Genomic DNA, 17,919 nt, shown 5'->3' with positions numbered 1-17,919 from the left:
GTACTACTTCTGAAAGTAAATCATGAAATGCTTCCAAGAAATTCTCTTCTCATCAATGTGCTTGACCTGCTTCAATTGGTCCCACCATATGGATGTTTCTCCTTGCAGATGGTAAATGGCAATCCTTGCTTCAATATTTGATGCACAGCTGTGAAGCTGGAAATACTTTCTCGAGCTTAAAACCCATGCTTCGACCCCCAAAGATAGATAAATTGATGAAATAACATGAAATTATGCCTCAATTGACCCACATGTGCAAGTTAGGTGTCCTCCAATGGTGATATCATCCCAAAAGTCATGCATCCTCATCAAAAGGATGCCCGATCATCAAGCAAAGTGTTGGGCCACTAATTTGTCATTATTATTATCACTTTTTGACGCCTATTTCACCCATTTCTACCATTCTTGATCATGTCATTTATCATAATTTATCATATAATTCTATTTTATAATTATTTATGCTCTTATAGATAAATACTATTTTTCTCTTTTATTTTTAATAAATTGATGATTATTATGCATGATTTTACCAATGATGGTTTACTAATGGATTTGTTGTAACATCACTCATGATTTTAGCCTCCAAGATCTTTTCTAGATTGCAAATTTGATCTCCAACTCACAATTAAATATTCCAACTCAGAAATTCGCTGGAATAAGAAGTGACAGTTTTTCATTGGACGTTTCGGACAAATGAAGGAGAATATAGAAAATCTGAAACATGGGTTTTGTCCAGAACGGACCGAATTAGTTTTATAATTAGCCATTTTTCTAAATTCGGTCTGTATTAAGAGAAACGGAAGGTTCTTCAAAGACGATTTTCTTAGATTTGATGTTGCAACCACTTTCCAAATTCTTCCAATTGCAATACCAAATTCGACTTGTTCCTGTTGAATGTTGATGGAAAGATCTTTCAGATATGATCTTGCTGATCAATTTGTTTTGTACAATCCAAATTTGTAATGGAAATCAGTTTGTAATCAACTTTGTTGTAACTTCCCTCTACTCTCTGTATATTTAAATGAAAACAGAGATCAAAGAGGAAGAGGGGAGAATTAGAGAACTAGAGGATAATAGAGGAGATAACGAGAGATAATTAGGAGATAGGAGATAGACAATTGTTAGATAGGATGTAGGAGAAGAGATGAGAGATGAGAGGATGAACAATTGTTGAATTTGAGGCAAAGCTAAGAGCCTCATTATGCTGTTATTATTTCTCTCATATCTTTTAATGAAAGAAGTTATCCATTGAGTTCTACATTCGTTATTTGTAATATGATCTGAGTTATTTCTTGAGGCAGACTAAGTCTTGGGTAGTTGGGCCCACTACCTTGGACAAGGTGCTGCCTTGAACATGTAAATTAGTTTACTTATGTGATTGTTTATTTGAATTCCAATTGTCATTCTTTAAAGTAGATTTCCTTTCTTTGAACTAATTTGTTGTTTGCTGCATTTTCCAGATTTGTTATTTCATCCAATTTCTAGATTTCATTTAATTTGCTGCTCTAGATTAGCATTTGAATTATGTTGAGTGCAATAGATTAAATTTCCAATTCAACAATGTGTGGTTTAATTTAGCAATGATTCAAATTGTGTGATTAGCATTATTGTTTTTCGTGTCATTTACTTTCTGCCTTTTAATTTAGTATTGGTTTCAAGTCTTACATTTTATTTCTTGTTGAATGAGCTTGATAGTATAGAACACAATCATATAGAACCAGTGTTAGCTATTGGTATTGTTATGCATATATTGCCGATTGCCTTGAAATAAAAGACGCTCCTCGGGTTGATAATTGATGTCTAGGTGATTAATTGTTTTATTTATTTATTTATTAAGCAATTAATTTTACCCAACACAAAGCATCCTTGAGCCCAACCTCAACCACAAGGGCAACCATGTCATCATCCAGAGCACCAAATAGAGGATGTCATCATGGTAAACAATGTACATTCCCCTCCAAAGGGATCCCATGTCATCACCATCATCAATCATCCTCAAGAGCAAGGCCATGTCTATCAAGCAAGTACAATACCAACCTATCGGTGTCCTGCCATCTTAAGGGTACATATGCTCTTAAGGAAACATCCTAGCTCTAATAAACAGCATCCAAGGTCCTAAAGGTAGGAGAGGGTGTCATCAACTGTGTCAAGTCATCTCAAGGTCAATGCTCGTCGAGAAGTGCTCAACATCCTTTGTCAAAGTGCCCTATTTCACCATAAAAATTGCTAGACATCCTCTTTAAAGAGTTGGAGAAGCATCATACAGTCCCTCAAGGGATGTTGGCCATACCTGGGAGCAATATGTAGCACACATACTAAAAGAATCAAGTGAATTTAACGTCATGGATGCCAAAACCATAAGTATCAGAGTGATCCATATTCAATGTTCAAGCCATCACAGTACTTCACACAAGCATCATCTTCAAATGACTTACTAGCCTATGACTGTACACAAGCTACCATGGTTCAGTATGGGAGGGTTATCGCATGGCCCTATTAGGTGCTTCTAACCCTAAGTGGGGGGAAGAGTTCCTAGGCCAACGCTTTCAGAAGATAGGTGTATGTGGTAGGAGTTATGGATGGGGGTTTACTTCAAGAATGGTGTCATAGTATTATGCCAAGTTATATCAAACCATTATCCATGAGACAATTGGAGAGGGAGCGTTTAGTTGCTTGAGTTACCTCCCCTCTTCTTTGTTTTGCCAAGTTGCCATATTTGCTTTTTTCTTTCTTCACATAGCTTGTTTAACAAGCTCCATTGATTATCATGTATTGATGAGATAACCACTTTTAGTGATGAACAGTTTATTGCTTCATCTAGACCGCGATGTTCTTGGAGATTTCCTTTTACTTTGATAAACATATTATGCATGGATACTCTTAGGGACGAGTGGCCTTATAAGTGGGGGTAGAGCTCAAGCTATAACTTGGCTTTTTCTTGCTTTAGATCTTTTTCCATTCGTTTGCCTTTTGGCATTTGGCTTAAGCTTTTACTTTTCTTATGGATCCATCAACCTCAAGTATATACTATATACAACCCCTTCTTCTCATGGGATATGGTCACCAAGGAACTAGTAGAAGCAATTGTCAACAACCGATCAACAAATGGGATAATAGAGTAGGAGAAAATGATGACAAGAGTTAAGTATGAATAATATGTAATATCCCTTCGAGAAATGTACCCAAGCACACAACAAATTTTGTACTCTAGCTATTTTCAAAGTATTCCTTCAAATTTTGCCAACATAGATGATATTAAAAGCACAAATAGTGTAGCAAGTATTTGATTACGCCTAGCCATGAGGGTTAGCTCAATTGGTCGAGTTCCCATCATTAACTCACCTCGCTATTGAGAGATCACGGGGTCAATTCTCCTCGACGCTCTCGGATTTAGGCTTTGTTAATGAGTCAGCGAGAAGTGATCCCTTCGGGTGGATCTACTAAGAATAATGTTTCTGTGGACTTAGCAGTCACTGATCTCCAAAGTCTGTGAACCACATCCAAAAAAAAAAATTGATTACACCAACAACGTATACAAGTACATGATCCATCCAAAACACGGTGTAGTTTAAATTCACAATCTATTACTAATTGTGCCAGCAATCGTTGTTGTCCTTATACTATTGTTCTGACCTTACAACCAGCTATGGTATTGTTGGTTTCCCGAAATCCCTCACTTATTTGTTGCCTCAATTGTGTTGTCTCGCTGCCTGCTACCACCATCCATTTAATTACCAGGTTGCTAGCAACCTTCCAATGCCATCAATCGAAGCCTAAGACATTCCCCAAATGGTATTTGCTACCACAATCAAGGTTGGAGAGATTATTTTTTGCCACTACAATCCCCTAGAGATATTTTAATGTCCCTTGAGGAATTTCCCTGCCCAATTAGGGCCTCACTACCACCAAAAATACACCTCCAAAATGGTTGCTACCTCAGGTAGGGTTTTTTGCCCAGTTAGTGGCTCACTACCACAGAAAAGACACCTCCAAGATGACTATTGCCTCCAGTAAGGTTTCACAACCCAGTTAGTGCCTTGTTGCCGCAGAAAAGACACCTCCAAGATGACTGTTGCCTCAGGTAGGGTTTCACTACCCAGTTAGTGCCTCACTACCACAAAAAAGATGCCTCCAAGATGGCCTAGTTAGTACTTCACTATCCTTGAAAAAGCCTTGAATAGACCTATGCTATCATAGATTAGCCCTTCGCTGCCTAAACAAAGTCTCAAAACTTTGATGCCACAGCATTTCTCCCTTAGAAAAACCTTATTGCCACAAATAGATGAATGTTGCCTCAGGAATTATGTTAAACATAATAAAGAGAAGGGATTGGGTAGGGTGGAATTTTTCACCGCTGAAACCAATCACAGAAAAGGGGTCTTAAAACCTTCCAAGGGCATCAGCTCAAAAAAATCAGAAAGATCCACAATGATGATGATTAATGTGATTCTCCTTTCTCCTTTTTATAGATTCCCTTTGGGATCTTCCTTCCTAATTTTAATTTGAGCGACTGACAAATTTCCCTCCATTTTGCCCCAAATTTGATTTTTACCACAAGTTTCCTCAAAATAACCCAAATTATCCAATGTTACCCCAATAACATTAAATAATGGGTTTCCCCTTCACAAAGGACTATAGTGTTAATTTTAGGTAACAATGGTATGTTCTATGCTTAAGAGCAATTTTACTTCAATATCAATATCCAGTTTAGCAATCACATCAACATGATAGTAAAATGCAGATAGAACATAAACATAAACAGTAGAAGACAAGCCAAGACAAGAGGACACAAGGTGTGGCACTAGCCAGGGACAAACCCCAATGTGGGGAAACCCTTAATCAATTCTTCTTATATTCTTCAATAGTTCAGCAGAGAGAGAGTACAATTGACAAATCTAATAATTTATGATAGTAGCAAAAATCCCTAACCAAGAAAAGTCAACGTTCGTCAAACGGAGCAGAATTCTTCCTCTAAACAGCTTGATCAAACCCAGTCGACTTCGGCCTCCAACAGCGAGTCTAATTAGCCCAAAACAGTCTGAAAATGGTCTAGTCAAAACTGGTCAACAAAAGTCAACCTGCAGCCAGCCCTAGGGCAGTCAACGTTGGTCAGGTCAGATTGCCTCGATTTTAGTGCCCAGCTCTGCGGCTTGATAGGACAAAGATACCTCACCCAAACCGCAATCAAAACAGGTCAACGCAGTCAAACAACAATCCTATAGCTCAGTCAACACTAGTCAAAACAGTCAACAGAATTCGTCCTTCTTCCTTCGCACGTGTGAGAGAAAGCTGCCCAGTTTTGCATACCCAATCACAAGAGGAGAGAGAGAGGAGGTCTCCTCCTTTTATATGCAACATTGACGATGAGTTGGGGGTTTGAATCGTTGTTTTGCTTGTTGGCTGACCTTGACAATTTTCCATAATATAAATAAATTCATATCTTTATTTGTCCATATCGGAATAGGATGATCTTTAGATCAATCCTACACCTCTCGGAGAGAGGAATCCAAGAAAAATATTTGTTGTCATAAATAAGATGACCCATGTGGAGTTTGGCCCTAGTTTCCAATTTTAACACTCCCTCTCAACTAGGGAGAACTCCATATGCTAATACATCTGCCAGTTTGTACTATCTCTGCCATCAATGCACTGCTCTACTCTGCTTTGTTGAACTATGAAGAAGAAGAAGTGATCGAGAATGTATCATACCATTCCCTACTGACCCGAAGTTAAGCCTAGATAAAAGAGAGTGTCTCATACCACTCTTACTGACCCGAAGTCAGTTCCAATAAAAAAAGAGAGTGTCTCATACCACTCTTACTAACCCGAAGTCAGTTCCAATTGATCCAAGATCAATATCGGTCATCCTAGCATAGGGAGTACGGTAGTACACAATGCGTCCATCGGTAGTACTATGGTCCCTATCCTCATTTCCCTACTCATTGGCCAGATGAGAGGTACTTCCCATGAGTCCCAGACTGCATGAGTAGGATGTCTTAGCATGAGAAGGATGAACCACTCATCCTGCCTACATGTCGCCAGGGGTATCAGAGGGGAAGGTTGAAGCACTCACCCTGTACACAGCAAACCACTAGGGGAAGGTTGAACCACTCACCCTATGGTTGCTCATCGCTCCAAGAAGTACCCCAAGCCCCCCGGAGCTCCTAGAGCTCAATGTCCATATCATACAGGACCCTCATAAGAGGGTCTCTCCATGACTCCAAGTCGTTCTCGGAAGGTCAAGAACTTGACCTTCCCAAGGGGCTTTGTTATCAACAACCTGCTCATCAGTCCCAATGTGATGGAGCCTTATTGCTCCTCGTTGTACCATATCCCGGATAAAGTGGTACTTGATATCTCTATGCTTGGAGCGATCACGAAACACAGGATTCTCTAATAATCGAATCCCACTCTGGTTGTCACAAAGGATCACGGTGATATCTAGCACATGTCCAAACAACTCACTGAAGAGCTTCCTCAACCAAACAGCTTCACAGGAGGCCATACTAGCAGCTATGTATTTAGCCTCTGCGGTGCTCAAGGCCACCGATTCTACTTCCTGCTCATCCAAGATATCTAAGCAGAACCCAAAGAAAAACAACATCCAGAAGTGCTCTTGCGATCCACCACACTGCCAGCACAATCAACATCAGAATAACCATGCAACCTCACATCTCCAGCAGTGTATCTCAGTCCATGAGTGACTGTGCCCCGAAGATATCTCAAAATATTCTTGGCACCAATCCAATGTGTATGATGAGGTTCAACCATATATTGGCTCAACATGTTAACTGCAAAACATATGTCTAGACGGGAGTTCACCAAGAACATCAGTGCTCCTATGAGTTGACGATACTCAGAAGCATTTCCCAATTCAAGTCCGGCAGCACTACCACATAACTTCTTAAAGTTAAGTTCCATTGGGGTAGTCACAAGCTTGTAGTCCACCATTCCAAATCTTTCCAATATCTTCACAAAATATTTTCCTTGAGATAGGAAAATTTCTCCTGGCTTTTGCCAAACCTCCAACCCTAGGAAATAGTGAATCAGTCCTAGGTCCTTCATCTCAAATTCAGAAGCCAACTCCCTCTTACATTTGTGAATGAGAGGGTCTGCACCTGTCAAAAAGAGATCATTCACATAAAGTACCAGTATGAGAGGTTTATCATTTTCAACCTTAAAGTAAAGGCTCGGATCAGCTTCACTTCTAGTGAATCTCAGCTTCATCAAATAGCTATCAATCCTCTCATACCAAGCACGGGGTGCTTGCTTCAAGCCATAGAGAGCTTTCCTCAACATGCATACATGAGATTCCCAGTCATGAACCTCAAACCCCTCGAGTTGTTCCACATAGACTTCCTCTTTGATCGAACCATGCAAGAAAGCGGTCTTGACATCCATCTGATGTAGGTTCCATCCTTGTGAGGCAGCGAGGGCCATGATTGAGCGGATGGTGGTGTATCGGGCAACAGGTGCAAATATCTCATCGTAATCTACACCTTCCTTTTGAGAGAAGCCTCGAGAAACAAAGCGAGCCTTGAACATTTATGCACTTCCATCAGCTCCATGCTTGATTTTGTAGAGCTATTTAAAGGTGACAACCGATTTGTCCTGGGGTCTAGGAACCACATCCCAGACATCATTCTTCACAATTGACTCGTATTCTTCATTCATAGCATCCTTCCATACTCGTAGCTTCACAGCTTTTTCAAATGATGAAGACCCATTTTGAATGATAGTGCTCATGACGGTCAAGTATCTTAATACCTATTCGGCTTCTTGCTTTCACGAAAAGTCCCCCTTGGTGCAATATGTCTCTCGGCATCTTTGAGAGTCTCCCTAAGCCATGAGGGTCTCCTCTTGGAGGAGGAGGATCAATAGGATCCATAGGTTCATCAACATTCAGCATCGTTTCATCTTCTTTTGCACCCTGTTTTCCAATGTCAGCTTCTTTGTCCTTCCTTGGGATAGGAAGGTTGTTGATCTTGCTAAGGGCCATATCTTCGTCAAAGGTGACATCATGACTTATCTCAACTTCCCTTTGACCAACCACATAAATTCTATAACCCTTAGAATTTTCACTGTAGCCCACAAAGATTCCTTTCTTCCCTGATGCACCCAATTTGCTTCTTTTCTCTTTCGGCACATGAAAATATACGAGACTTCCAAAAATTCTAAAATGAGAGACATCGGGTTTTTTAAAAGTGAACATTTCTCCGGGAGTCTTGGAGTCCAATGCTTGATGAGGGCATCGGTTTTGAACATACACAACAGTATTTGCAGCTTCAGCCCATAGGAACTTCGAAAGCCCTTGATCATGAAGCATGGCACGAATAGCTTCTACAATAGTACGATTCTTCCTTTCAGCCACACCATTCTGCTCAGGAGTGTATGGTGTTGTGGTCTCCCTCTTAATGTCAACTTCTCTGCAATAATCATGGAATTCATTTGATTCATACTCAGTCCCATTATCAGCCTCAATATCTTGATTTTCTTCTTGGATTGGTTTTCGATCAAGGCTTTGAAGTGACGGAACCAAGTGAACACTTCATCCTCCTTTTTCAAGAAGTAGATCTAGGTCTTGCGAGAAAAATCATCCGTAAATGTGAGATAATATTAGTATCCTCCCAAAGAGTTTATGGGCATCATACCAGATATGTCAGAGTGGATAAATTGCAATATATTTGCGGTCTTGTTATTACTTGAGGGGAATGGTCCCCTTGTAAGTTTTCCTTCGGCACATCCCGAACATACACCTTCGTGCTCTACTTTGAACTCGGCCATACCTGTCACCATCTGTCTCACATCAGGAAGAGCCTTATAATGAAGATGGGCAAACCTATAGTGCCATAGTTCAGATTGTAGAGATGTTTCGCAAGACATCGCTCCAAATGGACTTCCTCTAACTTGATACAAAGTGTCAACCCTGAACCCAAGAGTAAAAGCATCTTCAAAAATTCTTTTCCAAACACGTACCTTTCCATCGATGAATGCCACCTTGTATCCTCTGTCTTCCATTGCTGAAATGGACACCAGGTTCTTCTTGAGATGAGGTACATATAGAACTTCTTATAAATGAATAGTGTTACCTTGACTCAATTGAAGGGTAACATTCCCTACTCCCTTCACAAGATAGGTGGCATCGTCTCCAAGGATAATCTCCAAGTTTGTCTCCTTCTCTATTAAATTAGAGAGAGCTTCGTTGTATCCAGTGAAGTGCCTTGAGGCACCACTATCAATTAGCCAATTTCCCAAAGTGTCCAGTGGAGAGGTAGTGGAGAGGGCCGATATAAGATAGTACTCCTTTTGCTTATTGTTAACAATATTTGATTCTTCACACCTAGAGTTCCTTGCTTTCTTAGAGGCTTGACCATTTCTTTGATAACACACATTCCTTTTTCCTTTGCCATTGTACCTGCCATTCCTTTGATTGTTGTGGTTGAAGTTTCCCCTAGAATGATTGTGATCATCATCATGATATGTGTCCCTTCTATTTGGACAATCCTTTGCATAGTGGCCAAATTTATTGCAAACAAAGCACCTGCCCTTCCTTCCACTCTTAGATCCAGGGTTTCTATTGAAATGACCTTTAGACCCTATATTATTTCTCCTTTTGGCATGCACGGAGAATGAAGTGAGGTTGCTTCTATTAGAAGGCATTTCTTGCTCCACCATTCTTGTTTCTTCATGAATGCATCTCGACATCAATTCTTCAAACCCTGGAATTCGATTATTATTGAGAACAGTGGTTCTAAATATATACCACTCAGTTGAGAGTCCTCCAAGGGTAGTGATAGTAAGTTCCCTGTCAGGAATGACCTCTCCAATCGAAAGTAGATCATTCTTCATCTCAGTGATCCTTAAGAAGTAGGATTGAATATCCTCATACTTGCCCTTCTTAATATCCTTCAACTTATTTTTGAGAAATAAAATTTGAATAGCATCACTAACCTTGAACATGCTGACGAACCTGTCGTAGATCTTCTTGGAGGTGTTCAAATCGGAGATGTAGGCCACCAAACGCTTGTCAATGGAATCTCTGATAATCTTCTTTGCTTTGACTTCAGACCTATTGTATTTGGTCTTCGCAGCAGCAAGTGCATTTGAAGGAGGCTCAGGGATTTTACCCTTCACATAATCCAACACTTCTTGTTCTTCCAAGGTTAAATCAAGAGACATCTTCCATCCATGATAGTCAAACTTTTCACGGAGCTTGTCTTCAACCGGGAGGAACCCATTGAGCCTTTTGTCCTTGTCCAACTGTCTTTGGTGATTGCTCTTTCACTCTTGCTTGGGCTTTGTCTTCACCTCGCTCTGATACCATGTTAATTTTAGGTAACAATGGTATGTTCTATGCTTAAGAGCAATTTTACTTCAACTTCAATACCCAGATTAGCAATCACATCAACATGATAGTAGAATGAAAATAGAACATAAACATAAACAGTAGAAGACAAGCCAAGACAAGAGGACACAAGATGTGGCACCAGCGAGGGACAAACCCCAATGTGGGGAAACCCTTGATGAATTCTTTTTATATTCTTCAATAGTTCAACAAAGAGAGATAGTACAATTTACAAATCTGATAATTTATGACAACAGCAAAAAGCCCTAACCAAAAAAGTCAATGTTGGTCAAACGAGGCAAAATTCTTCCTCTAAACAACGCGGTCAAACCCAATCGACTTCGGCCTCCAACAGCAAGTCTAATCAGTCCAAAAAAGGTCCAATCAAAACTAGTCAACAAAAGTCAACATGCGGCCAGCCTTAGGGCAATCAACGCTAGTCAAAGGAGAGGTTAGATTGCCTCGATTTCAGTGCCCAGATCTGCAGCCTGCTAGGATAGAGACACCTCACCCAAACCACAGTCAAAACAGGTCAATGCAGTCAAACAGCAATCATTGAGCTCGGTCAACACTGGTCAACGCAGTCAACAAAATTCGTCCTTCTTCCTTCGCACGTGTGAGAAAAATTTGCCCAGTTTTGCGTACCCAATCACAAGAGGAGAGAGAGAGGAGGTCTCCTTTTATATGCAACAATGAGGATGAGTTGAGAGTTTGAATACCTGTTTTGCTTGTTGGCCAACCTTAACAATTTGTCCATAATATAAATAAATTCATATACTTATTTGTACATGTTGGAATCGGATGATCTTTAGATCAATCCTACACCTCTCGGAGAAAGGAATCCAAGAAAAATTTCAGTTGTCATAAATAAGACGACCCATGTGGAGTTTGGCCCTAGTTGCCAATTTTAACATATAGCCTATAGGGTTAAATAGGCTACTTCATCTTCCCTTGGGCAATTTAATTAGAAGAGAACTACATAATATGGAACACTCCCATAGTCAAAACCTCCTATATGTGCCCCTTCTAGATAGTGAAAGAAAGACCCCGAGGAAGGTCACACTAGACTAGAGGCAAGTGATAACCACCAAGGTGAGTAAGGGAACAAGCATACAACAAATATAGATCTATGATTCAATTCAACCTGTGGTCCATACTAGAATGCCTTTAAACATTAAATGAAAACACTTGAATACAAAATGGTTAATATACCTCACAATAGATGATCCACCTTCATCAAATGAGTAGGTTAGTTAAATGAATGCATTGATAAGGGATTGGATAAGAGACATCTAAGGTTGGCTATTTGTGGATCATAGTAGGGCTACTGGCTAGCAAACAATGTCACAATAGAAAAAAAAATGTCCTCGGGTTACCCATACATGTGGATGGGTAATAGGTCATACTCATGGTGGCCCTAGAAGCATGGAAAGGGGATTGTTACTTCTATTGAGGTCGAAGAGGAGACAAGTACTAAGAACAATCCTTGAATGTTTTGAGATTTCATCATCAATTCCAAGTCATCCTAATCCTTCTACTACTATTTAATAGGAACCACATCCTACACCATCGACTACATCATCTAATGATTTGTCCATGTTGGAACTTGAATCTGATCTTAATTCAGTGAACCCACATCCTACACCTTTTGTTCAACTAGCACCAATTTATCACCATCCACATCAACGACATGGGGACCCTAATCATTGTGATCAAAAGCATTTTCATTCTCAATCTAAATACCAATATTGCTATCAAAACACTAACATTGCTTCTCACAAATCTTTAGTGAAGAGTCATAAAAGCAAAAATCTTGGATCGGTAGAACTATTGGGGCCTATTGTAATTGGATTGAAAATTAGTCATGGTGCAATTTAAGCACATGTTTGAGGACCTCTTCTCAACTTGACTTGTCAATTATATAGTCGTATAGTCCTCATCACTCATAGTGATTGACTGACCATAGCAATAATCACCATTAGATGGTTTTTTTGATGACAACCATGTCTATTGCTTCTCTTTAGCATGTATGCACTTTATGATAGGAAGACCATATTTTTGCATGTGTCAATTGCAGCCCCAGTTAAATTTTTAACCCTCTTGCTAAAGAATTGTATGGTCGGATCTATTTTCATTGGTTCAAGCATTTGGTGCACTCTTGCTCATCTTTGACTTCCCTGCAATGTCTTCAAATCCCTTTTAGCTTCAACATGCACTTTGCCATCTTTTATACCATCCTTGGAGATTGTCCTTCAAAGGCACGGTGAGGATTTGATTCCTTGTTTACCATTGTACATGCCCATGCTCATTAATGGAAACCATTTTCTGCTTTGAAAACTCCAAAGAGGTTAGTGCGAAGAAATTTTGGAAGCTACAATATTGAAGGACTCTCCGTTATGGTCTGTTTGCACCCATTCATGGCCATATTAATGTTGTCATGTTGGGCACTATTTGTATTCCCTACCAATTCTACATTAAGAAGGGATAATTGTAATGTTTATTTGGCCAAATTATTTTGCTTACCAAATCTCTCCCAAGTGAAAATCAAAGAGAGATGTTGGGGTGTAACTTCTACTTTGTCAAATATCCTTTCTACCATTTTTTCCCCAAGTCAATCTTATGGGGGGATGTTGGAACTTGAAGATATGTTGTCTAAACTTGACTCAGTGGAAATTAAGGCCCTAATGGTTTGTCATTGATGTGGTGGTTAGAAGGTGGTCTTAGTGGTCTCTTATTAATAGGGTGGTTAGAAAGTGGTCGTACATAATTAATGTGGTAGTTATGCTATAGCTAATCACTATATATAGGGGTCTGGTAACCAATTGTGATACACCGTGTAACACGACCATAAAGCAATATTGTCAAAATGGAGTTTTCTACCCCATGAGGGTTTTCTCCACTATAATTTAGTGTCAATCTTTATGTCATAATGTGCAATATGTATGGAGATTCTACTATCCTTGTGGCATTTGTTCTCTAAAGTTGAACATTATAGATGATGCAATATGTTTAGCTCCCCGCTCTACTCTAGACTATAGGGATCTCAATTGGCCACTTGCTTCTATATAAATGAAATTTCCTCTACCCAAAGAAGTTGGCTCAACCACTTGTCACCAATGCCATTGGGCATTTGACTAGTTCTGTGCCAGCAGGTGCATGGTTCAAGTCCCCTTGGGTTAGGTGCGATAGTCTATGCCATCAGGCTCATTGGGGATGCCATCCGTGACTGTGGGTAAGCGACCCCTGGGTTTCCAACTTTCTCCACAAAATTTTCCTTGTAAAAGTAAATAAAATGTCCTTTAAAGATACCCCTAATATTCATAACATCAAAAAGGACTCATGAGAGATCAGTTCATCAAAGATCGACAGCCTGAAGTGCTTCATCCTATCTCCTAGAGATTTCTGATTTCTGTTTGCACAAGTGTTCCAAAACCTTGCAGGGAGTTCTTAATCATGACATTTTAATTGAAGCAATGGTTAATAAAGTCAATCAGATACATATAAATACAAACAACAAAAAGACATGAACACCTGCAATGCAAGTTCTCTTGTTGGAGTCACAATAAGAGCTCGGAGAGGACTCTGATTCTTGTCTCCCTTAAATGTTTTTTCTTTGCTGCTTATCAGCCCTTCCTTCCGTGCTGCTTTGTCCTGCTCCTCTAGAAGGCGCTGCAAAATTGGTAGTCCGAAGGCGAGGGTTTTACCTGACCCAGTTTCTGCTGCACCAATTACATCCTGTTGCATGATTGTTAAGATTCAGTATTAACAGAAGAAACAATAGGATAGCCTATCATGAGAATCTCGGAAAAAGATTATTCAGAATAAGTTAATAACATGTTGATGAGAAGTGCCAAAAATTAGGAGACTTGACCAAATCTTTTTCCCTATTTTATATTAACATATAACTAACTAGTAACCAAAACTGAATCTGCACAGATCTTGAAACCTTAGAAAATTGACCTTGCCCTGATGAGCAGCTGCAGGTATGCAAAGTTTCTGTATAGGCGTAGGCTCCTTGAATCCTAGTGCCCAAATTGCCTTTTCAAGAAAAGGATGGAGCCTAAAGTCTCTCCATGCGGAAAATTCATCCACATCAAGTACTCTATCGGCTTCATGCTCTGCTGTGCTATCTTCTAGCATGCTAGATACAGCAACTTGAACCTCACCTGCATCATGCTCTCCCTCTGCGAGTAAAACAAATTTAGTTTAGTATAATCTAAGAACAGTCAATGCAGCATTTTCAAAAGCATTGATTTAAAGTTGAGTGTTGAATTACAAAACATAAATACAACTTGAAATATTCAAAAATCTAAATTCAACAACATATACATCATACAGGAGAAAAAAAGAGAGAAACTTGTATAATATTGTCAAGAGATGAATGACCCAACATTAAGGAAAAAATAAAAACACCATTACAAGCATCAGCTCCAAAATGTGCAGATTGAATAAACTACAAAAAGAATATGAGCCTTCAGAATTAGGCACTTGATTCTGTAATCATTTCTTTAAAAAATTACACTGATATAAAAGTTTGATGGAAAACCTCCCTGCTACTTGCAGAGATAACTTTTCCATGATTTTGGGATTTGATCTAAATTATTATATACATGTAACCTTACCTGTAAGATTAACTGTGTCTTTATTAATTTTCGACTTCATTTTTTTCTTCTTCTTCTTTTTCTTTTTCTGAATCTTTGGCGCTAACCCTTGGATTGAGTCATCTTTCTGGATAAGGCCTGAATCACTTCCATGGTCTTTATTATCAGTTTCAATAGCACGTTTCTGTTTCTTTGATAAAGAGCAAGTTTTCTCGGCCTGGGCACTGTGTGTTTGTCCCAAATTGTATGCATCTTCATCTATTTCTTCCAACGATAAAAAGCCTGCACACCCACAGATAAGTCATGATGAATCTACAATCTCCAAACCAGAAATCCTAAACACAAAACCAATTGAAGAACCACAGAAGCATAATATGCATGACCTTCCCTGAACGCTCTTGAACTTGCAGTAACAAGGAATTAAGTAGGTCTAGACATTAAACATCTGGCATCTAACTGCCTTAAATACAGAGCCATCTTTTTGTCCTTTGATAGAGTTCCCTTTTGGGAAAGAAGCTAAAAAGAAGAAAATTAAAGCCTCCTCTACTGTGCTGAATTAATCCATAAAGAACAACAACTTTGACTAAGTGAAACGTTCCCACTAGTAGTTCTCTGTCAAACAATTGATTTATAAGCTTGAAATAAGCAATGCCTAGCTAGTTTAAGGCTCAAGCCACTTCCTAGGATGCAATTGAGTGCTTATCTTCTTGTATGACTGAAAAAATAAGTTAATGGATACCACCAAAGGCACAATATTGGCCTAAAATAAAATAAAATAAATCCAAAGGCAGACTACAGGATGGAAGTCCTAGAAGTTATACATGTTAGCATCCTCTCTCTCTTGAGTGTTGGTATCGATTGATGGTTTTACACGTGAAAAAAAGTTATACATCCCTTTGGATTGCGGTCAGTTTCCTTGTAAGTGCAGCTCCATCAGTGTGCATTCTATATCTAATCCCACACCAAGAGGGTCCCTGTACATAATGTTGGCCCTATGTTACTGCAGTAAAAACTACTCTAGTAGTAAAATCTTTATCCTGTAGAGATTAATCGCAATGCACAATAAGGGGCTACACGTTTGCCAAAAGCAGATATTAAGGTTCTAGTCCCTGGTCTGGCATTTCGATTAAGAACCCGTATTGACAAATTGTCGGTCTAAACTCTCGATTTCTATCTAGCCACATACCGGGCGAAAGCATGGGTATTCACAATCCCAGCGTATCATTTTGCTGAGTTGCTAACTTTATAGAAATCCATGAAAACAGCAATACAATATACAATGTAACTTTGTACTGCGTGACTTGATTGGAATTAGCTCCGAATGGATGAATTAGAAAGATCGGTATGAGCTGGGATTCCACTTTTGGAAACCTGTGAACCAAATTTATAAGATGTGCGCTTTCAGTGAAGAAATTCAATTCATACCTCCTTCGCTGCTACCAACCAGAAAGTTGAAGCCATCGTCCATATGCAACTCGGTCCACGGAAGACTATCTACGCAACCCAAATTATTGTCTATCAAATCCGCTGAACTTTGTTTCGTCCTCTTCTTCCTCTTCTTCTTGTTGGTCTGATCTGTGGAGGCATTCTGCGTCACCTCGTCTTCCAATTGTTTGGCCATTTGAGAAATCCCGTGCGAGATTTCGTGAATTCTTTAAACCCTGTAAAACCCTACTGTCAAGTGAGTGTCCAAGGGTTTTACAATGTGTGGTTAATAGTTGTAGCTTTCTGCACGTTTCTGTAACATCGATGGTAAATTTGTAGTATACATTGTGCCCTGTCCCGGTAGCAATATCTATTACACACGAATGACAAACTTCCAATTATTTCAGCAATAAACCCGAAGCATTAGACAAACAAACAAATCAGAAGGCGCCACCCGTTTGTCTCCCCGCCTAAATCTCTTTCCAAACCTATGAAGGTTTGGTGGGAATGGATTGCGGGCATACACAAGTAGGGTTTGAATAAGAATCAACCGTTGCACGGCTGAAAAACACTGAGTACTTCTGAAATAAAGAAATAAAGAAAGAAATTATTTTAATGTTCACGAGGTTAAAGATAGTTTATGGGACAGATTGCTTCTTCATTTGCTTTGATGTATTCGGTTTTTTTTTTTTTGTGAATCTTTACAATAAATGTTCTCATCTTCTCGACAAACCCCTCTTTAAATAGATTATCCCAATCATAACTTTTCCTATTGTCTTTAAATGCCTCACATTCTAAAATGAAATGTTTTTCTGTTTCCACTTTTCCTAAAGAACAAAAAATGCATACCCTTTCCTCCCACACTTCCTTTGGTCTTTTCCAGCGCCCTATTAAATGGGAAAAAGAACTATAACATTTTAATAATTTCTGCGCGAGAATATAAGTTGAGTGGAACCAAAAGACAACAATAATTTGTGTGATATGTATTTTAATCATTAAAAAAACATTGAATGAAATGGAATTCATCTTATTATTAATGGTTATGAAATAAAACATTGATAAAATGAGAAATAAATAATGATGTATTGTAATTCGGTTATAATGAAAAAATACCATAATAATAAAATTATGGCTTTGTTGTATGGGCTGATTTTTTAAAGAATTTGTTTTAATGCATTTGTCTCTCAGCCAATTCTATAAAGGTATATGGTCTTCTGGTGTTTATTTAGTTTTTTATTTTTCCGATGTGTGAAAATAGAATATATTATTTTATTTCAATTTTATTATTAAAAAAAATTATAATTTTTTGGGTGGTTTATATCTTTTTATTTTACATCTAATTAGTAGAAGATGGTTGAATTGAGGCTTCTGTGATCCATAACAATTATAAGAATAATATCGGCGTAAATCACATTCAGAAAATCATTGTCGACGCGTTTTGAAGTCCTGACGATGAACCACACTGGTTGGTTCAAAACGCGTCGACAATGATTTTCTAAATGTGATTTACGCCGAAATTTCTTCTTATAATTGTAGAAGATGGTTATT

General features: G+C 38.8%; 1 protein-coding gene across 1 annotated transcript in view; it reads right to left on the bottom strand.

The window, feature by feature from the left end:
- Positions 1–16,942, bottom strand: part of LOC149211674 (P-loop containing nucleoside triphosphate hydrolases superfamily protein) — a 262,983-nt gene extending 246,041 nt beyond the window's left edge. The window contains exons 1-4 of the mRNA XM_089391570.1: positions 16,372–16,942; positions 14,968–15,228; positions 14,306–14,529; positions 13,877–14,080 (exon numbers count right to left, since the gene is read on the bottom strand). Of these exons, the coding sequence (XP_089247696.1) occupies positions 13,877–14,080; positions 14,306–14,529; positions 14,968–15,228; positions 16,372–16,567 (885 nt within the window). The 5' untranslated portion in view covers positions 16,568–16,942. The remainder of the gene's footprint in view (positions 1–13,876; positions 14,081–14,305; positions 14,530–14,967; positions 15,229–16,371) is intronic.
- Between the last annotated feature and the right edge of the window lie 977 nt (positions 16,943–17,919).

Source organism: Pinus tabuliformis, chromosome 1_1 (genome assembly GCF_031772625.1).
Source record: "Pinus tabuliformis cultivar Carrire ecotype Pingquan chromosome 1_1, CPIR1, whole genome shotgun sequence".
Taxonomy (NCBI): domain Eukaryota; kingdom Viridiplantae; phylum Streptophyta; class Pinopsida; order Pinales; family Pinaceae; genus Pinus; species Pinus tabuliformis.
This window is presented reverse-complemented; position numbering and strand designations above follow the sequence as displayed.